Source organism: Chinchilla lanigera, unplaced genomic scaffold, assembly GCF_000276665.1.
Source record: "Chinchilla lanigera isolate Chin_1 unplaced genomic scaffold, ChiLan1.0 scaffold00110, whole genome shotgun sequence".
NCBI lineage: Eukaryota > Metazoa > Chordata > Mammalia > Rodentia > Chinchillidae > Chinchilla > Chinchilla lanigera.
In genome coordinates this window covers 1,197,377-1,223,043 of record NW_004955511.1, presented here as the reverse complement: position 1 = coordinate 1,223,043, position 25,667 = coordinate 1,197,377, and the positions used below count along the sequence as shown (strand labels likewise).

At 39.1% G+C, this 25,667-nt stretch overlaps 2 protein-coding genes across 2 annotated transcripts; both read right to left on the bottom strand.

The window, feature by feature from the left end:
* Positions 1-4,895: 4,895 nt before the first annotated feature.
* On the bottom strand, positions 4,896-6,638 carry LOC106146282 (olfactory receptor 8H1-like). The gene is made up of 2 exons (XM_013506368.1): positions 6,600-6,638; positions 4,896-5,855 (listed from the first exon to the last, which is right to left on the bottom strand). Exons 1-2 carry the CDS (start codon positions 6,636-6,638, stop codon positions 4,896-4,898), a joined length of 999 nt encoding a protein of 332 aa, XP_013361822.1.
* Positions 6,639-20,785: 14,147 nt separating this feature from the next.
* On the bottom strand, positions 20,786-21,733 carry LOC102016081 (olfactory receptor 8H1-like). The gene has a single exon (XM_013506367.1). It carries the CDS (start codon positions 21,731-21,733, stop codon positions 20,786-20,788), a length of 948 nt encoding a protein of 315 aa, XP_013361821.1.
* Between the last annotated feature and the right edge of the window lie 3,934 nt (positions 21,734-25,667).

Below are 25,667 nucleotides of genomic sequence, written 5' to 3'. Positions count from 1 at the left end.
GACCATGAATCCATCAAACTCTACAAGTCTACCCTATGACTGCATGAGCTTTTGCTGGGGCATCCAGATACAAACCATAACAATTATATTATTATATTATGTTTAAATAAAACAAGAATAAATCCTTGATAAAATAACAAAGAATTGGAAAGAAAAATTTCATCTTTACTACTCCAAAGGATTTTAAAGGTTATTTTACATACCATTTTAAGTAGACATTAATATATTATGTTGTTTTATGATCAGCAGATACTATTGGAACAAAAATGAAAATAGAAAGTAAAACGTGTAAACCATATTTTGCTCATACATTTGGTAATTAAGAAGTACAATTCTTTAAAAGCGCGTTAGAGGAAATAGATAGCCTGAGTACTCCTTTATCTACTTACATTGCATTGTTTTATGAAAGCCATTCATCTGAATGAAAATTCTAATAAATTTTCATTTGTAAAGCAATTCTCACCTAATCCTCACACTGGAATTGTGGACAGGTAAGGGTTTAACTCTGTTTAACCACATGTCAGAGGATAAGAGTTATGAAGTAGCAGGTGAAAGTCAGAAGCACCTGAGTCCTAGAGTTGCCTTGCCCAATGTATTCACCTCAAAATTATAATTATAGCAACAGAAATAAGTATAACGCACAAGTAAACTTCAGGTTATGTCCATGAATAATTTTCTACATTGAGTCAGTCTTTTTCATTCATGTTGTTCCACTAGGAAAATTTGCCTTCTTCTTTTTTCCTTTTTTTTTTGTCTTTTTAAGACAGGGTCTCAGTCTGCAGTTTAGGCTGGCCTTGAGCTCACTTTGTAGGCCAGGCTGACCTCCAACTCACAAAGATTCCACTGCCTCAGCTTCCTGTGTGCCACCATGCCTGGCCTAAAATTTTTAAGGATTTTTTTTTTTTTTTGGTGTTGGGAATTGGAATTGAACTCAGGCCCTCACGCTTGTCAGGCAGGCACTGTGCCACTGAGCTATCACCCTAATCCTAAACTTGCCTTCTAACACGATTTCCTCTCCCTTCATCAGCGACATATAAGTCATTCTGCACTTTACTGAGTTGATTTTTTGAAAATAAGTTTAAACCTCTCTATTTCAAAACAATTTAACCAGTAAAACCAAATTCCTATCTCCTATTATATAGTCCACAAAACATTTCACAACAATGTACACTTTTCAATGACTTCTATTATATTGTTTTTATTTAATAAGGAATTTGACCTGATTTTAGCAGCACACTATTAGAAATCATGTCACGGGATAGAATGCTGATCAGTTCTGAGGCTCTAAGTTCATGAGTGTGGTCTGTAACCCACGGAGCAGTTGTAAACAAGTTATTTAACTTTTCTGTGCTCCATCCAGCATCATCGCCTATAATGCTCATCCCCCAAATACATGTATTGCCACCCTGCTCTAAGTGCTGGGAAAATAGCCGAGGCATGCAACTCTACAGGATCACATGGAAAAATAGACACAGAACTGAAAGCAAGAGCAAAGTCTGTAGACTTACAAGTGACTGCCTGGCAAGCGCAAGGTCCTGAGTTCAATTCCAAGTACTAAAAAAAATTTTTAAAGTTTATAGAGTGAAAGATAGGAAAAAAGTGCTCTGTAACAAAAGCACAGAGAGGGATGTGGACAGATACCATTATCAATAGGGAGTTGAGGAACAGAACGGTTTTTTAAGTGCAGATATTTGACAGAAGAACGTTTGAAGACAGACAACGGAAAATACCCTAGATAACATGGGGATCCACATTTCTAGGGGAGAGTTAGGAGATCACTTACTGGAGACTAAGAGAGTGAGACAGGTGTCTGGCAGGAGTTAAAGGTGTAAGGAGAAGGAACAGTGTGATTTCTTAGCAGTGGACTCTTATAAAGGGCTTCACTTGCACCTCTTATGTGATGAAGTCCTATAGGGTTTGTGAGAAATGATACCATCTACCATATAGCAATGTCACTGTTCGGTGACAGAGACGAAACTACTCTTACACACTGTGTTTTATTCTTATTCCCCATACAGTCTTTTTCAATGTGTTTCATAATTGACTAAGTAAAGCTGGAAGAAGCTAATGTACTGCTGCAGTGGTTTTAAAACTGAACTGATTGTTCCTCAAGCCAGGACAGTAACCAAGAAATTGCTGAAGTAGAATCTGTATATGCCCTATGTTAGGAAACTATTCTTAGGCTGGGTTTGGTGGCACACACCTATAATCCCAGCACTCAGGAGGCTGAGGCAGGAGGATAAATGCAAGTTTGAGGTCAGGCTCAGCTACATAGTGAGTTCAAGACCAGCCTGAACTGCATACTGAGACCTTTTCTCAGAAAAAAATCAAGTTATTATGATGAAAGAGAAGAAATCATTAGGTATAAAGCAAATTCTAGAAAATAGTATTGAGCACTTTTACTTGAACAAGAAAGGATGCTTTTCTACTACATGACACTAAATTTACATGTTAGTTCTTACACAAGAATTATTCTGTATGGATAAAATATGTGAATTGTATATCTTAAGCCCATAAAATTATTGTCTGAAATACGGTAAGTGTTGAACAAAATATAATATTACTATTACCTCTCTGTTAATTATTAGCAGTATGAACAGCTGTTCATATTTTGCTGGGCTATTATGTTCTTTTAAAATTATATCTATAACATTGTGACTGGGCATCATGCAATAGATAATAAATTATTTTGGAAAAATAACTTCCATTACAGGAGCTATGCAGTGATGTACTAAGAAACTAACTGGCCACTTGTACATAGTTTAAATTTTTTGTTTGTGATTGTTGTTAGATTATATTATGTGTATTTAATAGCATAATATAATCAGTTTGTAGTCTATATTTTACAGTTAGTCTCTATTTAATTGAAATTTGGGAATTTCTTCAACATAAATATTATCAACAAAGTGATAGTATGTACCAGTTGAATGATTTGCTAACAAAAAGAACATAATTTGTCTAAATTTGGGAAATGTATACAAATTATAATAATACAAAGCCATATTTAATAGGAAATAACTGGAAAGTGGAAGACCTTAAACATTTACTAAGACATATTTGTGATGAGGGCTGAGCCCAAACAACATATTGACATAAATACTTATTAAATTTTTCATTATAATTGCAGGGAAAAAAAATCCAAAAAATACCTATAAATAGTTGCTAAAATACATAGATATCAAAGAAAGAATAAATAATAATTTGATGTATTATTGATTTAAGAGAAGGTATAATTTTGTGATAGATCCTGAAATTTGTATAATATAATACATATTTACAAGACTTAAATAGACTACTTGTTTTGAATTGGCAATATATCCATGAGTTCCTGAGCTTTCAAATAGAGATGTTACACTTCACCTTAGACACCAATATAAATAAATATAATTTCACAAAAAGTAAAAAATTTCAAAAAGGTATTAATTTATTCAGCTATATGGTGAGATTAAAATAATCCATGTAATAGAAGCTTAAATATTTAAAAAATTTCCCTACAAAATGAAACTATACAACATAAAATAACCTTACTTATAAAAGAGAAATTTAAAGCTGTAGTTGTAGATAAAGTATTAAAAAATAAGATTTTATTTCTCTGTTGACCTAAGTTGATGCAGTGCTACATACGTAAAATCCAGTCTCAATCTTTCTTTTCGCAAATTATCACCATTAAAATGTAGTACAGAGGATGCTTACAGTGATTTCAGCAATTTATTTTTAAATAACATAACACATTTGAAGTCTTTTGGGGAAAGGCAAAGAGACAGGGGTGGAATGTTCCTTGTGTATCACAGAAAGTTATGGTTGTAGCATGGTTAACAGACAAGCACCGAGCACACATTACTGCATGTCGATTTACCTTGGGAAATTCCCAGTATTTCAGTATTTCAAAGCAATGTGGAGTAACAGTCTGGAATTTGAGCATATCCTGGAAATATGTTCATCTCTCGTTTCAATCACAAAGAGATTATTAGAGATGAAACTTTAAAGTGAATACAGAAAGCATCAGAAATCACACAGGGAAGACAAGCGATTGAATATTATATACTGACAGCCAGTTCTCTTGAGGGGGAGGCACAGCACTCAATGATTGCTGTAGTGTCTCTCTTTGGCTTAAAAATTTTCACGACTTTAACAACATTAACATGTACCACTTTTACTTTAATGCTATTTCAAAATTGTATTTTAGTCTGAGTACAAAATTAGGAACTAATGTCTTCAGCTTTTTCCTCTATTTGTGAGTTGGTTAATAAAATGAACTACAATAAGCTTGTAAGATATGAATGAGTATTCTTCAAAAAAGTTATTACACATAAAGTAGACTAGGAATCCCATCTTCTGATGATATGTCCAGGTTTCCTGTTATTTCCACAAAATACTTATACCTATTTTCTGATCAGAGAGTTGTGGGATTATTATATATCTTGCACAGTGGATGAACTGAACCATAAAATTTCAGAAAATGAATGAGGGTGACACACTACAAAGATGGCAGACCTACGATCTGAAGGCAAGCATGTTTGATTTCACAGCAGTTGCTCCAACCTGAGCTGCCCTTACACGCTATATTATAATAATGAGTCATGGAAAAAACAGAGCTCTTTGTCATTATAAATTCTCTAAACATAGATCCTGGATGGATAGTATATCATACTGAAAATTAATTTTAAAAATTTAAAAAATGACTGGTAAATTTTCTTATTTATACAATGAGTGGCCCATAACATCACATGAATATACATGTGAAATTTAACACAGATTTCGCTATTTACAATTAAACTATGAATTTCTAAAATAATGGTGATTGAAGTCTGCAAGCACGTGTTAAGTAATAAGTAAAAGTTTAAACACAAAAATGCAAATAAAGAGAAGAGTAGGTATTTAGAATCACTGCTGTCTTAACTGTCTGGAGCCTTTCTCTTCTGCAGGACTCTAAGGACAGCATGTTTCACCTCTTTGTTTCTGAGGCTGTAGATGAGAGGGTTCAGCATGGGGATCACGATCGTGTAAAACACAGAGGCCACCTGATCCTTTCCCAAGGAGTAGGACTTCTTTGGCTTTAAGTAAGTAAAGGTTAGAGTGCCATAAAAGATGGTGACTCCCAGGAGGTGAGAGGCACAGGTCGAGAAGGCTCTTCGCTTTCCTGCAGTAGAATTAATTTTCAAGATAGTGGAGAGGATGGACACATAGGATCCAGATATGATGATGAGGGACAGAACTAGGGTGGAACCAGCAAAAATGAATATCATGATTTCAACAGTATATGTGTCACTGCAAGACAGGGCTAACACTGGGGGTGTGTCACAGAAAAAGTGATGGATGATATTGGAATTACAGAAATGCAGACTTCTCTTGTAAACTGCATTAGCAATGGAGTCCATAAAGCCAAACATATAAGATCCAATTACCAGGGAATGGCACAGTCTTGGGGACACAATGACCGGATAGTGCAGAGGGCTGCAGATGGCTACATAGCGGTCAATGGCCATGGAGGAGAGAAGGAAGCATTCAGTGCCTCCCAAGAGGACAAGAAAGAACATCTGGGTGAAGCAACCTAGGAATGAAATGTGCTCCATGGAAGCCAGTAAGTTCTGTAAGGTTCTAGGGGTGATGACGCTGGAGTAGCTGAGGTCGAGAAAGGACAGGTGGGTGAGGAAAAAGTACATGGGGGTGTGCAGCTGGGCATCCAGGCGAATGAGCAGCATCATGCCTGCGTTCCCCAGCACCGTGACCAGGTAGATGAGGAGGAAGAGCAGGAAGAGGAGCAGCTGCGCCTCTGCAGAGTCCGCCAGCCCCAGGAGGATGAAGTCAGGCACACCAGTGGAGTTCCTTGTACCTATGGTGTCTGCTGCAATTATCTGTTGAATAATCAGTTTTAAAAATTACCTGCATGTCTGCAAAATGGTTTTATTTGTATGTATGGCCCAGAACTTATCACAATTACTGTAGTGTTTCAGTAGTTAAATAAAATCTATACTAAATCATAGCAAAATATTTAATTAGAATGTATCCATGAGTAAAGTTGATTTTCACTTAAAAGGTGTCCGTCTGTTTTTCATCATGAACCTTGTGATACTCTACCCCTTTCCTCTATTAACAAATTGAAATCACATGAATGTATTATTCTGTATCATTGAAAATATTTTAATGCAGAAAATAAGCATGAAGAATTACTTTTGTGAAATCAGAGCAATTACGTGTTGACACTGGTTTTACCCAGACATGTTGACTCCAGGGATCATGGTTAAAGTACTGTGGTTTTCTCATAACTTGTAGAAAATCTGAGTAAGGTTATATAATCAATATTCTAAAATTCAGTTTTTGTGTATTGTTTACGGTCATTTAGTTCCCAATGCTTTTTTATAGAATTATAATAATTTTACAAAGGGGGCATATATGTAGCACATTGAGATGATAGAACTCAAGTAATATTAAATTTCTGAAGACATGGTAATAGAGGGGAGAAAAAAGAATCTTTAAAACTTTGGATTTTTAAAAACAGTTTGCTTCTTCAACTTCTTCTGCCTGAAAGCAGAAATATCCACCCTCCTGTCTTGCATTCAAAGATTGCATAGAGAAGTCTTGTTCTGTCTGAAAATTACCATGTTCCTCTGAAAAACGCGAGGCAGAGCTGCCCGCATGAGGTCCAGATCTGGCTTAATTTAGACAAGACCTAAAGGTGCTTGGAGTCACCTGGACCTAAAAGCCCTGGCAGCACTGAGAATAGTGTGGTAGATATTTCAGGCACAGAGACTCCTCTGTCTCTTTTTGTAGTACTTATGAATAAATCCTTTGCTCTTCACCAGAAGAAATTTACTACAGCTTTGTTGCGGGTAATGAGGGGGCAGTGCGGAGTTTCAACTCCACTATCAATGTATTTCCTTAACTTAAGCATTTAAAGTAAAGCTCTTTAAAAATTCTATTTTCAGAATATAATAATTTTATCCTTTGCATACTTTGATTCTATCAACTCTATATTCTTATTTTGCAAACTTTAACATTACTCATGCAAATGATATGTTTATGCAAACTTTTTTTGGACAATATACCCATTTCCTTTTCTCTAATGTAATGCCCTCCAAGTTGAAGAATGATGCTTACTGTGAGTCTCAGTTCTTCCAATAATATTTGTTTAGAAATTGTTCAACCTCAAATTATTCTCAGAAAGTATGATAACCACAAAAGCAGTGGAAAATTTCTGTGATCCACATATTTTTCTTGTTGTAACGTGTATTTCTTTTTTGTGCTTTCATCTTTTATTCTGAGGAAAAATATAGCACCATAGAAATTTTGTTCAAATCTTAATCAAGTGCAGACTTGATCAGTCACAAGGAGGGGTCCTCTGAAAAGAATCCAAGGGCAGAACTGTGAATGGAAACAGACCAGTGTATGCCATTCCTCCTAGTCTGGTAGTTCCAGGGAGCCTCATATAATGCACACTAAGAATACTGCAGCATTTGGACATCCTTGGGGAGCAATTTACAGAGATGATTTCTTGGTCTGATTCCAATGTCAAAAGTTCAAATATTTAATGAACAGAAACATTTGTCTTTTCCCTTTGAAACCCCACCTTTTAGAACATAAACTCTTCAGTCTCTCTCGATACTCTAAATTTTTAGTGAAATTCATTTATTTACTTCTTGAAGTGACATAGATTGAGATAAACTTGCAGATAATAATGTTTACATTCAAGTGATCAGCTAGGAGTTTTCTGCTAGGAAGGTAGAGAGGAAACACCAAGGAGATACTTAGTTTATGACTGTGCCCTGTGAAGGAAGGAAGCACCACATTTTCACCAGGAAATATTTTATATTTAAAAGCATGACTTGGTCATAGGATAATGCATATTTACTAGCACACACACACACAATAGAAATCAACATATTTCAAACAAGGAAAACAAACATTGCAGACCTGTTAACAATGTGTTTATATAACAGTAATTTCAGTATATGTGCTGCCAAAGAAAGCACAACATAATAGTCATTTCTCCCATGCATTGTTTTTTTTTTTTTTTTTTTTTTTGGTTTTTCTCCGGTACCGGGAACAGAACTCACGACCTTGCGCTTGCCAGGCAGGCGCTTTGCCGCTGAGCTAAATCCCCAGCCCCTCTCCCATGCATTGTTCCTTGGTGTCCCCCAAAATTACTTGGATGTGTACTTACAGATTGGCATAATTATTATAATCCTGCTTACGCAATCTATTCTCCCTCATGTCATGTGTGAAGTATAACCTACCACGTCCTGCTTTATATCCACTTATTATTATCCACACCCTCATGCAGTATGCGTGCGATTATACCTTAGTCTTAACTGTGTGAACTGAACATTCACACCTGACGCATGGACATCTAAGGGCTCAGAGGATGGGGCAGAATCTCTATTCTGGTATCTAAGTGCGATTTGCCGCACCTACAGACCATATTCGTGCAAAGCATTTTACTCTTCTTGGTTTTGACTTTGCTTTATAAAGGAAAAACTAGCAGAAGTCTACCATCAAAAAAAAAAAAAGAAAAAGAAAGAAATTTATCTTCAGCCCTAAGACTACATAAGTGTTTGTGGAGGACACCAGGACAGCTCTCCTTGAAAGAAGAGCAATTGTCTCCATTTTGGCTAAACCTGGCTCTATTCATGCACTGATGTGTGCATAGCTGGCTTAAGATTTTTCTTTATCCTCTGAATTGGCTTTAAGCAATGCAAATGGGTTTGGCTGAGGTGTTAATGGGTAGTCTTTAAAAACAGGTCAGTGATGCTCCACCTACAGGTCCCAGATAGTATGTGAGAGACATGCCAAGTGATGCCACAGTATCTGTCTGCTAGGACTGAGCTTGAAGAAAGAAGCTGTGATTTCTCAGTGATACAGGAAAATAAAAATTCCCAACCTGAACGATATCTGGGACTAGCTCGCGTTCTCTAAAACTGAAGAATGAATTTCAGGAACAACAGAAGTTAAGAGCAGAATGTGCCTACTGAGTGAAAGAAAGCTTCTGTCCAAGAGAGGGACAGAAGGGGGCCCGAGTGGGTGGCCAAGGACCTTACCCTTCCCAGGGACTTTATGGAGCAAAACCCCAAGGTGAGGCAGGTCCAAGATGGGGGAAAACTGGGAAATTACAAGGTAGCATGAGGTGGGACAAAACTATGGTCAGCCAGTAAGATCACAAGTATAACTGCTCAGGGAAAAGTGAGTAAACTGGGATCAAATGGGGAAGTGAGTCACGTAGCAAGCTGGCATAAATACAGAACAGGGGCTTTTCCTGTAGGGGGTTGGGCTAGTGACTCTTTCTGGCTTTTTGAAGGTGGTTGCTACTTATTTAGAATATCAACCCCTGATGTTCACACCTAGGGAGGTAGGTGGGTGCATTTGTTTAGTCCTTTTGTCTTGAGGTCTGGCCCACTGGTTTCTTGTCTTTCATGTTGGCTCCTTCAAGGGCCTGGCCCTGTTTGACTGCCTATAATAGTTCTGTTTAACTCAGCTGCCTGTAACATGAGGGCATGATGATTACACCTCAAACCCGAAGCACCAACCCCCAAACACTAGGTATTGCCCCAGTCTATGATATACAGGTAACACTTTCTGCATCTCTCTCTGTCTCTGCATGTTGCAGAGGTGATTTCAGGCCTCCTACCTAGCCCAGCTCACAGCACTCATGTACTTCCTGCCTTTCTCACAGTCACTCATCCTCGAGCCACTCCCCTCTTGACAAATTAAAAAATCCTGGTTTGGCCCTGGGTGGAGGCCTTTGTTCACGATGGCCATCTTTCTAGCTGGACTCAGGACCCCTTGGCTCCACAACTGCAAATATGCCTTAGTGTCTATATTCTTGCCGTGGGCTTCAGTGGAGGTGGCAGACTGGAGTTAACTCCCTTGAATTCCAGTAACTTTCCATAAACTCCACTGGACTCATAAAATCCACTGGTTTCCTATGAATGTTGTAATAAATCCAGTGGGGAAAGACTTGCTTTGTTATATCTGATCAAATCAGATATTTTATTAGAAGGAACAAGAAGAAATTGTAATAGGAAAACTAAAATATTTAATTGAGGGTTAATTGTTCAAGATGAGGGAGCTAAGGGAGAATTTGAGAAAATACAGAGAGAATCTGAGGAAAAAATGTTATTGTGAACCTTGCATGAAGGCACAAACAAATTAGTTGTCATGTAGATATAAAAGTGAACCTCTTAGGAAAATGTGCTCGTGTCTGAAGATTTCCAGAGTTAGTTCACTGTGGAGGACAAAGACTTCATTCTGTTAAGTGATAGTGATATATGGGAAAGAACTTCCAACCTGAAAGACATCTGGGATGAGTTTGTGTTCTCTAAAATCAAAGAATGAATTTTAGGATCAACGGAGAATGAATTTTAGGATCAAGCAGAATATATTTACTGAGGGAAAGAAAGCTTCTGAGAGAGGGACCAAAGGGGCCCGAGTGGGTTGCCCAGGAACCTGTCTTTTCTAGGGACTTTTATAGAGCAAGTCCACAAGGTGAGGTAGGTCCAAGGTGGAAAACATGGGAACTCTGCTAGGTGGGCATGAGGTGGGACAAAACTACGGTCAGCCAATAAGATTACAAGCATAATTGTTCAGGTAAAATTGATGAAATTCGGATCAAATGGGGAAGCGCAAGTGGACATGAATACAGAACAGGGGTTTTGCCTGTAGGGTGTTGGGTTAGTGACTCTTCCTGGCTTTATCAAGGTGATTGGAACCTATTTAGAATATCAGTCCTGGAGGTCCATCCCTAGGGAAGTAAGTATGTGGGGGCATCTGTTTAATCTTTTATCCACAACTGGAGGTGTCTGTCTCCCTCACAGTTGCAAGGTATCTCATCTTCTGTACTGGTTCCTTTGAAGGCCTGGCCCTGTCTGACAAGAAGGTATCTCATGGCCTGGTCTGGCCCTGTCTGACTGCCTATAATATTTCTAATATTTCTATCTAACTTAGCTGCCTATAACAATATGTTTCTCACAGACTCATGGAAAGGAAATGTTATTCATCAATATTTTAGTTCATATGAATTGGAGGAAAATTGTACTAACACTTCTGGTTTTATTCCACACATAAAAATATACAGTGAAAAAATTTTTAAAAATATACAATGAAAAAATTTTTAAAAATATACAATGAAAAATATACTAATGGAAAAAAATTACAAAGAAGTGAAAAAGTTGATCTATACTATATAAAGAGTGTTATTTTAAAGATTATTTTATATAATATTAGAAAAAGATTAATACATTATGGAACTTTATAATCAAAGTGAACTACTATAAATATGAGAAATAAATATTATAATATTATTATAATTATAAATATTACAATACTAGAAAAAATATTATAATATCAAAAAGTAAATAAAGATATCACTATTGTCCAAATATAAAATGACTAATGTGTAATATAAATAATATTTTGCTAATGAATTTGAATATTAAAAAGTATAATTATTTAAAAGTACATTAGAAGAGAAAGGTAATCTGAGTAGTACTATATCTAATTAATAAATGCAACTGTTTTATGAAAACATTCACTTGGAAAAGACCTTGCAATAGATTTTTCTTTTTAAAAATTTCTGACCCATCACTCACCTGGAATTATGGATAAGGTAATAGGTTACCTCTGTCCAACCATGTGGAAGAGGTTAGAGCTAGGAGATAATAGAGAAAAAATACAGAAGAAGCTGGGTCCCAGAATTCTTTCTCAAAATAGCCTCCCTTGCTCTACTTAGAGCAATAGGAGTAAGGGTAAAGCTCAAACAAACTTCAAGTTATACCATAAATACTTTACTAGCTGAGCCAGTCTGTGTCTGAGTCCTTCGTTACACCAGGAGTGCCTGCCCGCTACCTTACACAGTGATCATCTTCCCATCACTCATCGTGAAACAGTCACTTCCTTATATTAAGTTTCCTGAATAAAATATGTATACATCCAAATTTTTAAAAAATAGCTGCAAATGCCAAATCATTGTATTTTCTGTGAGCAACTCTACAAAATTGTGTTAATGTAAACTTTTCAACGACCTCTGTTATACTGTTTTTTAATATGATATGAAATTCAACCTGATTTTAACAGTGTAATAGTATAAAAAAAGTCACCGAACAGGAAGGTGTTGATGACCAAGGACGCTGTCTAGGTTGCAGGGAGGATGTGTGTGTTCTGTGGCTAGCGGAGAGATCCAGATTGAGTTATTTCACCCCATTGTGTCCCATCTAGTTTCATCGCAGGGGATTCAGCCTCCACTTGCATTCACTGAGCGCTGCTCCAGGCGCTGTGGAAAATCTTGGCTCATCCAGTTACAAGACCATGGGGAACCCCGGCTGGCTCTCTGAGGTGGGTGCTTCTCAGAGGACCAGAGGGCATCTGGCAGACATCTGAATCACGGCAAGGACAGGAGCCCCAGTGGGGAAGGAGCTCGGAGAAAGCAGCACCAGAGAAGGCCGATCACCTTCTTGTGCTCCCCAGTTACTACTGGTATGCGGTGAGAGCAGAACGTGTTAGAACTCCTTTGGCAAATGGAAGTCTTCTTGAATGTGTCAGTGAGTGAAAGTGTGTGAATGAGATGGAATGGCCTGGGTGTCCTGGATTTCCTGTCACTACCTGCCAGACCTTTTGGAACAGAGTCCTTCCCAGTGACCCATGGGTGGGCCACTGAACCTGGAAAGATGATCATTCTGCCTCACACAGGGTCTGGAGTTTCCTGAGACCACTCTGAACTGTGGTTTGAGTGCACAGGGCCAAAGCAAGGTCCAGAGTCCTGAACCACTGTTCCAGGGCCATCCTCGTATGACTTAGAGCAGCACTGCAGTGACAGCCTGGATCACCGGCCTGCCAGTGCTAAGAGGGGCCTGAAATATCTCTGCAAGGCTGAGCAGTGATGGACTGAGTGATTGATGTCTCATTGTGTTGTCTTCTTTGTCGGTGGTGGAACCAGGGGAGAGAATCCGAGCAAGACCGTGCTGATAGAAGTTGTGATCAAAAGTTTCAAGAAGGGCTTTAGTGGAGACTGTGGACAGAACTCACTCCCAGGAGCTTCTGGACCCTGCGTGAAGGAGAATGGCCTTCCCTCCAGGTAGGGATCACTGGAAAGGACTCTGGTCCAAAAGGTCTGGGAGGTTGTGACAGGAAATATGGAAATACAGGACACCCAGATGAGTTTCCCTATGTGGACTCATGGTTACAGCTGGTTATTCCCCAACAACCACTTCCCAGGTGGAGGGAACCCCTTTCCTGAGTATCTGTTGCCACTGTGGCCTGTTTGAACAAATAGACTTAGCTAAAGAAACACTGCCCATCCTATAGGAGACTCAGATCCTTCTAGAGTAGCTACCACCTTACACTGGGGAACACCAGTCCAAGGCCAGAGCCAGAGATCTTCAGCACCCCATCGTCTGCCCTGACTAAAACTGGGGGCAACCCAAAAGGCAATGATCCAGAACATGCCTGAGGCCAAGACTCAAAGACAACTTTGAGAATTCCTGGAGGACTCAGGTTTATGTAAGTATAGATCCCCAGCTACCCCATACTGGCCAGAGCCCTCTACAAGGCCACAAATTGGTGAGAGAAAGGAACTCTTAAACTGGAAGAAGGAACAGCACATTGACTTGAAAGCCTTCTAAAAGCTCCATGAAGATCCGGTTTGGGTGTCCTTGAGTTAAGACCTTTACCCTCTATGTAATGGGAAAAGATGGAAAAGTGGGCAGTAGGAGTTCTTGTTCAGACTCTTGGGTCTTGGGAAAGACCAGTGGCTTTCCTATGCAAACAGCAGGATGGAGTGGCACAGAGGTGGCCCTGCTGCCTGAGAGCTCTCGCTGCAACTGCTCTCTTAACCAACGAGGCCGACAAGATCACTCAGCCAAGACATGAAAGTATGTCTCACATGCCATCGTGACTCTTTTTTATTTTTCGGTCTTTTTGAGACAGGGTCTTACAATGCAGTTCAGGCTGGCCTTGAGCTCACTTTGTAGCCCAGGCTGGCCTCAAACTTACACTATCCTCCTGCCTCAGCCTCCCGAGTGCTGGTGTTACAAGCGTGCACTACCACATCTGACATAGTGACTCTTATGAATGCTACAGTTCACCGGTGGCTCTCCAACTCATGCCTGACTTAGTACTTACGTGACCAGACTTACATGCCAGCCCCTCTGACAGACTGATCTGGAATCATCTGTGGACAGTGGTAATCATGTGGATGGCACAGGGAGGCACTGAGCCAGTTATGTGGTTGTCATCCTAGAAGAGGTCATAGAATCCCAACCATTGCCACAAGGAAGCTCGACACAAAAGACAAAATTGATCACCCTGACTCTTGTGGTGGAGCTAGAAAAAAAAAGATGACAGAGACTGAGTATCCACACTGATTCTAAAGTGTACATGTATGTGGGGCCTGCTCGTGGCAGAAGCAAGAAAATCGAGTACCTGCAAAATGTCCTTTGGTTTCTACAAGCCCTCAGGGCTCCCACAGATGTCGCTGCTGTCCACTTCTTGGATCATCAGAGGAAAAGGTCTAGGGAAAATGGGGATGAGAGAGCTAAGACTGCTAGAAGGAGCCCAAATGCCATACTCCTTGCCACAGTCCCCCAGGAGATGGAAGGGGCGCCAAAGTATACGTCAGAAGGCATCCAGTGGATGGAGCATACACAGGAGCCGCAGGAGCAGAATGATGGTAAAGGCTCCTGGGCATGTGGGCTGCAGTGCCACCCAGCTGAGGGTCCTGGCTGGTACAGACAGCTCACAAGACCACCCACTTAGGGAGAAAAAACTAGGAACTCTGCTCACCCAGTATTTCTACATCCCAAGGATGACAACCCATGAAACAGATCCTCCAGCACTGAGTCATCTATACACCGCACAACCTGAAGTGGGGGCCCGGGGTACCAGGGGGAGTCTGAAAGCCAGAGCATCACACTCTGAAGACATTCAAGTTGATTTTGTGGAACTCCCATTATGTGGAGGCTTCCCCAACCTTTGGGTACTGGTCTGGATGTATTCCAACTGGGTGGAGACCTCCCCTTGCTGACCAGAAAAGGCTGGAAACTTCACCAAGCAGCTGCTACAGAAAATGATTCCTTGCTACAGGCTCCCTTTGAGCATGAGGTCCAACAATGGACTGGCCTTTGTTGCATAGGTGGTCCAAGGGGTGATGTGATCATTGAAAATGACTTGGAATCTTCACAAGGCCCATTGGCCCCAGAGTTTGGGAAAGAATACTGTTTATGAGATCTGTGACCCAGGAAAAGACTCCCAACCTTTTTGATCTGAAGCCACCTCATATCTGTTGGTTCCAGCTTAGAGCGTGAAGTACAAATGGAGCACTTAGGAGCCAGAACAAACAACTGAAGGTAGATGGCCCGGCGCTCCTGTCCTTTGAAGCCTGTAAGGCTCTCAGTTACTCACACAATGCGTACACATGCACAGACCTATGGTGGGGAAATATACCCCGGGGAACACAAGTGTATGCTCATGGATCCCCTGGGGTCCCTGCTCCCCCCAGATGAGCACTACTGCCTGTGTTGGTCTTGGGTTACCTGGGCTAGTTGACAGAGTAAGGGACCCTATGGAAAGGTGCCGCTCCCCCTTAGTGCTGCTAAGGGCATTGTAACCCACTTGAGCTTACCATCAGTGACCCCCAGGGAAACAAATGAAAAATAGGGAAAAAATCAGTCTCCTGATAGATGGTAAAGAGACTGACCCCTGGGTAAACCTCTCCCTCCAGAAACAAACCTTCATCCCAAATACACCCAGTTTCCAGGTTTTCCACTCTTTTTATTAGGAGAACACTTGGCCATGGCCCCAGGTCCCAACACTGGCATGTGACCTCTTCTTTGGATTGGCAGAAAGCAGAGGCCACTCACTAAATGTCACCTCATGCTGTGAATGTGGAGGAACCTTTATGAGAGACCAATGGCCCTTGGAGGCCAAGAAATGAGACCGTAGGAAAAGAACAACCAAGGTATTAGGGACAGAAAAGATGTTTAAGGGCGATGACAAGAAAAAGACTCCCAAAGAAGCAACAATGCCTGGCTTTTGAAAAGTAACAGTTTTGGGAGGTGCTATCTCACCCACTGGGGAAGAGGCTTCACCAGCTCCATGGACTAGATGATTTGTCTAGGATAAAGTTTTTACAATAAAAGGAGCAAAGCCCCTGAATGGAGCGGGAATAAAGTCAGGATAAACCCTTTAGCCCAGTTCTCAGACTTGAATTCTGCTTGGGACCATTAACTGTGTCTGTCCCTTGGTCAGCCCCTAAAGTACTGTGTTGGATATGCAGTAATAAGGCTTCTACTCACCTTCCTTCAGGGTGAACAAGAAGCTGTGTACTAAGGCTATCAAACCCTCCCTGTTCCTCCTACCTTTATGTCGGGGAGAGCTACTAGGTTATCCAGTATATACTTTCTTCAGAGGGGGAAAAATATAGGCACTTGGAAAGATGATACAAGGCCGCCAAAAAAAATAATTTAATTCTATGGGGCAGTCACTTGGGCTGGGGATACCAAAACCCCACCTACATGTTAAACAGAATAACTCAGCTCCTGGCCATTGTGGAAAACATAACAAATATGACTGCAGGAACCCTAAACCTCCTGGTTAAACAACAGAGCAAAATCTGGAATGCAATCTGTCCAAACAGGCAAGCCTTCCACTGCTGGTGGGAGGAGGGAGGGGTGGGAGGGACGGGTCTGTGACAAGTTTAGTCTGACCAACCACTGCTTAGAATTGATGACCAGGGTCCCATGAGAGAGAAAAGTCGTAAGAAAGATGCAGATGATAGCTCAGGTACCTGCCCCAATGTGCAAGGGCTGGTACTCATGAGATCTGTTTGGGGGATGGCTCTCAGGTCTAAGGGAATTCGAGACCTTGATAAGGAGGGGTCTTAGGTATATCAGGAATATGTCTAATTACCCCTTGCCATCTGTCCATGGTAAAAAGGGCCTTCAACACCATGACAGAGACCACTGTAGATTGGAGAACAATCTTTCCGGTTCTGTGGGCCAGGGGGTACCAATCAATAGAAGACTGCATAGAAATAAGCAGCAGTGGAAGAATGCAATGTGAGGCTCTCCAAGCAGAGCCTCAAAGTGGGGATTGAGAGGGGAACACATGTCCCCCTGGAAGGTCCCTCCAGAACGTCTTATAAATGGATTTGAGGGTCCAGCCAAGAATTTTCCGCTCCCCCTCACACCATTGCTCTTATGTGACCCGGATTATCACAGCCCAAAGGTATAAAAATAAAAGTAAAGCTGTGCTCGGGCTCTCAGGGTGACTTGAGTCCCTTGCAGAGCCCTGGCAAAAGAGCCCATTTCTTACTTCTGCTCTGCGTCAGAGTGCTGTGTTCGGGATCCCACCCCTCTCCTGCTTCATATTTATTGAAGCCCTGCTCCAAGTGCTGTGTGAAATCTTGGTTCCTTGAGTGACATGACCGCAGAGGAAAAGCAGACACAGAACAAAGGTCGCGAACCATGCATATAGCATGCAAAAAGAGAATAACTGTTATTTATGAAAGCCGAAGCACAGAAGAGGGATGTGGACAAAAATATGGCGGTGCGGATGGAAAATATTGAAAAATACTAATATCTGAGAGTAAACGTTTCAGGAAAAAGAGAAACAGAAAACACGCTAGAGAGCATGGGGACGCACAGGCATGGGGAAGAGACAGGAGATCACACAATGGAAGCCCAGTGAGACGGCAGAAGTAAGGCAGGCGTCAGAGACGTGAGGAGAGGGGGCGGTGTCTTTTCATCACTCGGCACTTAGAAAGGGTTTGACCTGGACTTCGCTTTAACAATCTACTGTTCGGCAGGATGTGTTAAATGGTAGACAAGAAGCCACGCTTAGACAGCACTGTGTTCTTGCTCCCTTACACACACAATGAAAACCACTAGAGGGGAATAAGCGTATCCCCTTCAGTGTGTTTCCTAAGGAAGTAAGTGCTAACCAGAGGACATGTATGCGGCTCTCACAATAATTTAGAACTGAAAAGACTGTCCTTTGTGCCAGAATAGGAATGGAAGTAGTGTTGAAGAAGCTTCCAAGTATATACTGTGTTAAGAATCACACTATTCTAGTGGCATGGTTGTGAAATTTGTTAGCTAGAAACTAAATCCCAGAAGAAAATTATGAAATCTTAGTTTGACCAAAGAAAGATAGTTTCTGTTATGCAGTATTAAATTTGTATCTCATAGCACCTACAGGAAAATACACTCTAAGAGTAAAATAGTTTAATTGTGCATCTAAAACCCATTAAATTTTTGCTTGAAACAAGACTAGTTCATAGCAAAATATAATGCAGCTGTTATCTATCCATCAATTTTTGGAGGCAAAAAGAGCTACAGAGCTGCATTACAGTCTTTAAAAAAAATCATATTTTACATCATATAAAAATTTGCCTGAATATTGTAAGCAAGAGGATAATATTACAAATTAGTCATTAAAATAACTCAAAATATATATGTTATGCAGTGATACAATAAAAATAACAGCAAAAATTATGTTTTTGCTTTTTTGGAAAAAAAAATAAAAATATTTATGTTTCTCTTTGTGCTTTTTATTTTATATTACTTTTCCCTATGGTCATGTAACACTATTAGTTAGATTTTTGTAATAGACTCACAAACATGAGTAAGTTTTGACTGATGTTCAAAATAATTTTTATGCTTATTTAGTAACATTTTTAAGTGCTTCTGGCCTATACTGTGAAGAAGATACTTTAGTGTGAATTTCATTAAAAGTAAAGAATTTTCTCATACTAAATGTTGTCTGCAAAGTCATAGATTCTATTTACCCTCTTTGCCAACAGAAAATGATAAATTGTATTTTCTAAATGAAAAAAACCTCATGAAAATGAAAGAAAGTAACAAACCATATCTGATAACTCACGTCTTATGGCTGGGAAATGCAAAGAGCTTCCAAGTTTTGAATTACAAAGGACTTTTATTTGATGAGAAGTGACCCAGTTCAAAGTATTATACAATAAATTTTTATCAAATTTTTATTTCTAATGTCAAAAAATCAGGTGTACTTACAAATATAGATTCTAGAAAACATAGGAAATGAAGAATAAATTATAATTTTATGTAAAGAAATGTAGGATAAGACATTTTGTTATAGCCTCATAACTATGAGTAATATAATACATATATGAAATATTTGAATAAATTACTGGACAGTTTGGAATTAACAAAGAAATGTAAAGTGTTAACTTGTAAAATAGAGAGGCTGTACTGTACTTTCAACACCCAAAGTAATAAAATCTAAATATACCAAAGAAACCCAATTAAATTTCAAAAAAAATTTATCTAAACACACACTTGGAATAAATGCATCAATATTATAAATGTTACACAATTTTAATCAGAGCGTTTGCTGAAAAATGGAACTATACATTATAAACTAGCCTAAGACAGTAGAGTATTAAAACTGTAATTATAAAATATATAGATAATGCATTAAAAATAAGATGTTAATTTCCTACTTGACCTAAGGTTATGGACTATCACGCATGCTAAATTCGTTTTCAGTTTTTTTGTTTTACAAAGCTTCCTTATTAAAAATGTAAGGAAACTAAGATAGACGTTAAGTTCAACAATTTGTTGTTAAGCATGAGAACATTAGAAAATGACAAAGAGTCAAGTAGCTGAGGACCCTTGACCTGTTGTGGAAAGTTCTGCTTTTACCGTGCCTGGCAGGTGTCTCTTTGACACATACGGATACAGGTGGGTGAACTTGGCAAGTTCAACACATTTCCAGGTCAAAGCACCTCAAAATTCCTGTTTATTTCACTCTTATACTGATCACATCTTTACCTTACAGGTATCAATTACAAAATGATTATTGGGTTTAAATTTTAAAGTGACTAAAGAAACAAAAAGATTATACAGGAGATACCAGAAATTATACATAAATATATACTCACAACCATTGATCTAACCGAACACCCAAAAAGTCAATAATTGCTTAATGTTTCTCTTTCATTTAATAATTTTCTAAATTGTCTCCAATATTAGGATATATAACTTTTTGATACCTTTATTAGACTTCAATATTTTACTTTATTCTGAATCCGAACATTGGAACTACTGGTTTCTTTTGGTTTGTTTTTTACTGGTGTTGTATTTGTCAACTGAATTAACCAAAAGAAATTAGTAAGACATGAAGAACTATTCTGCAAAAACATGTCCTATGCATGTGATAGGAATGCTGGTCTTATGATAGTGAGCAGCAGTTACTGTTGTTGTTTGAAAAGTTTTCCCTCTATCTTCTGATCAGATGATCCTTCAGTTTTTCTGTATCTTGTCCTGTGAGCAAAACTGAGTCATAACATTTCAGTGAAGTGACGGGAGTTTTGTGATAAAAGGAGCCTGAGCTAGAATCTAAATTTTAGAGTATTTGATTCAGAAGCAATCTCTCTGAGCCGCGCTGCTACACTTCTCTGTATTACGAGCAGGCTAACATGAAAAAGTACAGATTTTCAAATGTGAAATAAACCAAGTTAGAGTCCAAATGGAGTATTGCATGATACAGCTTTTAAAATGACAGTATTTTCTCATTTTTCACTTTAGCTGCCCATAAGAATCACAGTAATTTACACCATAAATTTAACACATACTTCATGATTGCTTAATACACTGTGAGGTTCAAGTGAGGTTCAACATCCAAGATCTTGTTTGCTTAAATAAAGAAAAATATTGGAAAAGGAAGAAAAAAAAATAAAGATTTTTCAGAAAGAAGCCAAAGAATTAACCAAAATGAAAATAAGAAAAACAAAGGTTGATACTTAGCATCAGTATTATATTACCTACAGACCTCTCTTCTGCAGAACTCTGAGGACAGCATGTTTCACCTCTTTGTTTCTGAGGCTGTAGATGAGAGGGTTCAGCATGGGGATCACGATCGTGTAAAACACAGAAGCCACCTGATCCTTTCCCAAGGAGTAGGACTGCTTCGGCTTTAAATGAGTAAAGATCAGGGTGCCATAAAAGATGGCGACTCCCAGGAAGTGAGAGGCGCAGGTCGAGAAGGCTTTTTGCTTTCCCGCAGTGGAATTGATCTTCAGGATAGTGGAGAAAATGGACACGTAGGATCCAGATATGGTGACGAGGGACAGCACTAGGGTGGAGCCAGCAAAAGTGAATATCAGGATTTCAACCTCATGGGTGTCACTGCAGGACAGGGCTAACATTGGCGATGAGTCACAGAAAAAGTGCTGAATGACCTTAGAGCTGCAGAAATTCAACAGGCTCATGCAAGCTGCACTAACAGTGGAATCAATAAAGCCAAACGTATAGGAGCCAGCGAGCAGGGCACGGCACAGTCTTGGGGACATAATGACCGGGTAGTGCAGAGGGTTGCAGATGGCTACATAGCGGTCATAGGCCATGGAGGAGAGAAGAAAGCATTCAGTACCACCGAAGAGGACAAAAAAGTACAGCTGAGTGAAGCAGCCCAGGAACGAGATGCTCTTGGAGGAAGCCAGTAAGTTCTGTAAGGTTCTAGGGGTGATGACACTGGAGTAGCTGAGGTCGAGAAAGGACAGGTGGGTGAGGAAAAAGTACATGGGGGTGTGCAGCTGCGCATCCAGGCGAATGAGCAGCATCATCCCTGCGTTCCCCAGCACCGTGACCAGGTAGATGAGGAGGAAGAGCAGGAAGAGGAGCAGCTGCACCTCTGCAGAGTCCGCCAGCCCCAGGAGGATGAAGTCAGTCACACCGGTGGAGTTCCTTGTACCTATGGTGTTCTTTGCCATTGACTGTTCAATAATTAAAGTTGATATTTACCCTGCTGGCTACAAAATTGTTTTTTCTGTGTGAATGCCCCAATGTTGTGGTAATTATTTCAGTGTTTTAGCAATTAATAAAATGTTACAGAGTAGGAGCGAATAATTCTAATTGTAACTTATAGGTATGGTATAAAATTGACATTCAGCCCTGATATAATAAAAAGGTAAACTAGGAATTTAGAATAAATTTGATACTATTTCAAATCCTTTTCTTTACTAACACATTTAGTCCTTATGAAAATATCACACTGCAGTTATGATTATGCATATATTTTAACCTGGCACGTGGGCACAGGTCTTTCCTTATGCGAAATGGGATCAAAGACACATTGAAAATATGACTCCATGCAGCTACTTTTTTTGTTGTTTTTTTTTTTTTTCCCAGTACTGGGAATCGAACTTACAACCTTGCGCTTGCCAGGCAGGTGCTGTTCCGCTGAGCTAAATCCCCAGCCCCGATGAAGCTATTTTGACATGATGCAGCATAGTTATAATACTGTGCTTCTGTCTTTACCTTGTTTTATCAAATCTAAGAAAGGGTATGTAATAATGTTTGCTGAAACACAAGTGCAAAGCATTGTACTGCACCTTAGGTCCCAAAGCCATTTCATGTTAAGAACAATAACTTTCACTTTGCAGGGAACTGATGTGAGGTACCTTCTGATTATAGACCACATCTTACTATTCCTGAAGATATTGTTGCTGCAAGGGTAAAATGAATTTTTAAGCACTGGGATTTTTTAATGACAGGCGCTTCTCCAAATTTCTCCCAGTGAGAGCTCAGTGTGAACCACACCTGACCTCAGCCCAGATGACCAGACAGAGAAATAATGCTGTATGGGGAAAACATCATATTCCACTAAAAAGCATATGCAGGTCCCGGTACTATGAAGTGAAGGTCTGGGTTAATTTAGGCAAGAAAAGAAGGGAGCTGGGGGTGACCCGGACATAAAACTCCTGCCAGAAATTGCATAGGGCAATAGAGATTTGAGACACAAGAGACCCCTTCAACTACTGTAGTGAACCATTCTTAAACACTGTTCTTTCAACCAAAACTACCTCCCATTTTTGCAAGGGGTTGGGGCGTTGGAATGAGAGGTCATATGGGTCTTCCACTCAAGAAAATATCTTTTCCTAACTTGACCATTAAAATGAAATTTCTTCAAAATATTATGTTTTCAAAATATGTACATTGCTTGGAGATTTTGATACCACCAACTCTACATTCTTGATTAATACATCTTACCATTACTCATGGTATGACCTAAATGCTATGTGAATACAATTTTTTCCTGATGAAATGCCCATTTTCTTTGTCTAATCTAATCCACTGCAACATGAAGAATGATACTTACTGTGAGAGAAAGTTGCTGCAAAATAAAACTTCTTCCAAGATTATCTGTGAAGGAACTGTTCAACCTCAAATTTGAGGAATAAAGTATGAAAACCATATAAGTAGCTGAACCTGAAATATATTTGCTTTTCTTGATATAACTTATTGTTATGTTTTAATGCTTTAATGGTGACTTAAATTATAATGCATTCATAGTGACTTAAATTACATCACCCTAGAAATTTTTTTTCAGCTCTTGGTCAAATGGAAATTTTCCCAGTAAGTTTCATCTAAAAAGAATGGAGGAAGGAACAGAGAATATACGGCAGAGAGTGTACACCTTCCCTCCCAGGCAGGTGATCTCAGAGTGCCTCATATAATGGGCATGCAGATACTGCAGCATTTGACCATCCTCGGGCACAATTTCCTAAGAAGATTCCTTGGCCTGATTCCAAGGACAAGAGGTCAAGAAAACAAAAGACATTGCCTATTCCATTAGAGGTGACATGCTGAAAGCCAAAGTCACTGCATCTTCTCTTGAGACACCCTAAACTGTTGCTGAATTTCATTTATTTGTTTCTTCAGTTGACACAACTACATGGATTTGCAGAGACAGACATTTATATTGACATGATTAATCAGATATTTTTTGGATTAGGGCGATGGAGAAGATATTTGAGACAACTGGCTATAAAACATAGCAGAATACAATGTTCAACAGAAAACATTTTATATTTAAACTGTTACATAACCTTAGAACAAGGCATGTTCATTACAAAAATAAGTAAAAGACAAAATTCAGTGAAGAAAATGAAGGAATTCTTGGCTTGTTAACATTTTGTGTCCATACTAGTGATTTTCGCAATTATTTTCCTTTGTACTTATAAAGCTTATTTGGATGTGTACTTATAGCTCTGTATGATTATTATAATACCCCATTTTCAGTCTCAACCTAGCATTATGACTACAATTTCATAATCTAACATGATGCATGCTGGGTTAGAATTTCTTAACTAACACCTCCATGTGTTACATCTTCTATGGTGCCTCAAACTGCCCTAAGTGAACTGAGTAGTCAGAGCTGAAAAAAATGTACATTTTGAGGCCCCACAGGAGTGGGAGAGAGCCACATTCTACTTGGCCAGTGTCACCTGCTTCTACAAGCTGTACATGTGGGATGTACTTTACTGTTTTATGGTGTTGTTTTGTTTTTGTTTTAAAGAGTAAAAAGATTAGAAGACAAAATCATCCCTGAATCTAACATAAATTTTATAATGAATTCAGTGGACAAAAACTTGCTTTGGTTATATACAATCAAATCGAATGTTGTTTTGAAAAGAATAAATAGAAATGAAAATATAACAATAAATTTGAATTGTTTCCTTCAGTATTATCTGTCCAAGATGAGGAAGCAAATGTAGGATTTGGAAAAGTACACAGTGAGAATCAAGGCACATAGCTACTGTGAATCCTGCATATGGTCATGAATAACCAACCGTGATGTATTGAGAAAAGTGACCCTGTGAGGAAAAAGTGTTCAAGTGTGGAAATTTCAGGAGAAAATTTGTTATGGTGAATAAAAGCTATGTCTGTTAAGTATTATATTGTCAATGGACTTCTGGAAAGGCGATGCTAATCACTTACACTGTAGTTTATACTGAGATGGACTAACGTTAACCGTAACCTTAACCTGAACAACACTAACTCCAACTCCAAACCCAACCCCATCTTGAACCCCAATCACAACCTTAACCCTATCAGAGCTCTAACACTGAGGTTTAAACTAAATGAGAAAATGAGAGGCTGTGGGTTGATTTCTAAGCCAGTCTCACCTCAGTAGGGATGAGATGGAAAGATGCCACAAGGAAGATATTTTTACTCAAGATTTTCTCTCACTGAAACGCATGCAGGCTAGGAGTAGAGCTGCTTATGATGGCGGAGTGATCATGTAACTTCTGTTTCACAGCAGCAACGAAAGTCAGACCAATGCTCTGGAACCACTGTCACTGTAAACACTGGTGTAGTTTACCTGCCAGCTCATCACATTTGAAATTCCAACTTTTATTTACCTCCTTATTGTTTCCTCTTTTGCTCTTTCCCCAGCCCTCTGTAGTATCACTGCATTTTTTCTTCTTTATCATCTTTGAGTGGTTAAAGAATCAAACATTTGTTTTTTATTTGACTTAAGGTTTTGAATGAAAATATTTATACAAATTTTTGAGGTAGGTTGTGATCATTTAACTTACACATATGAATAGCATCAACTCAATTGTATTAGCCATTAAAAATAAATTTTTATTTCTTTGGGTTGTTCTCATTTTTTCATAAATAGTATGCTGTGTTTGATAAAATTATAGTATTTTCATTGTCGTATTTTAACATTTTATTTCCCCATTTTTACCAGGTTGAATTTATTTTTCCCTCTAGCATCTAAAACTAGTAAATGATTCTCTTAATTTTTATTCACTTATGTGTTTGCTTGGCTTATACCATTCTTGTATATTACATAGGGAAAGTGGGTTTTTCATTTTTATGGTTAAGGATAATATGAATTTCTGAATTTATTTT

Bases quoted from the DNA above. Each gene is read 5' to 3' on its own strand.
- LOC106146282 (XM_013506368.1), bottom strand. From the start codon at position 6,638: ATGCGGGCAGCTCTGCCTCGCGTTTTTCAGAGGAACATG. The intron at 5,856-6,599 runs GTAATTTTCAGA...ATTATTCAACAG, and splicing joins GCGTTTTTCAGAGGAACATG to ATAATTGCAGCAGACACCAT.
- LOC102016081 (XM_013506367.1), bottom strand. From the start codon at position 21,733: ATGGCAAAGAACACCATAGGTACAAGGAACTCCACCGGTGTGACTGAC.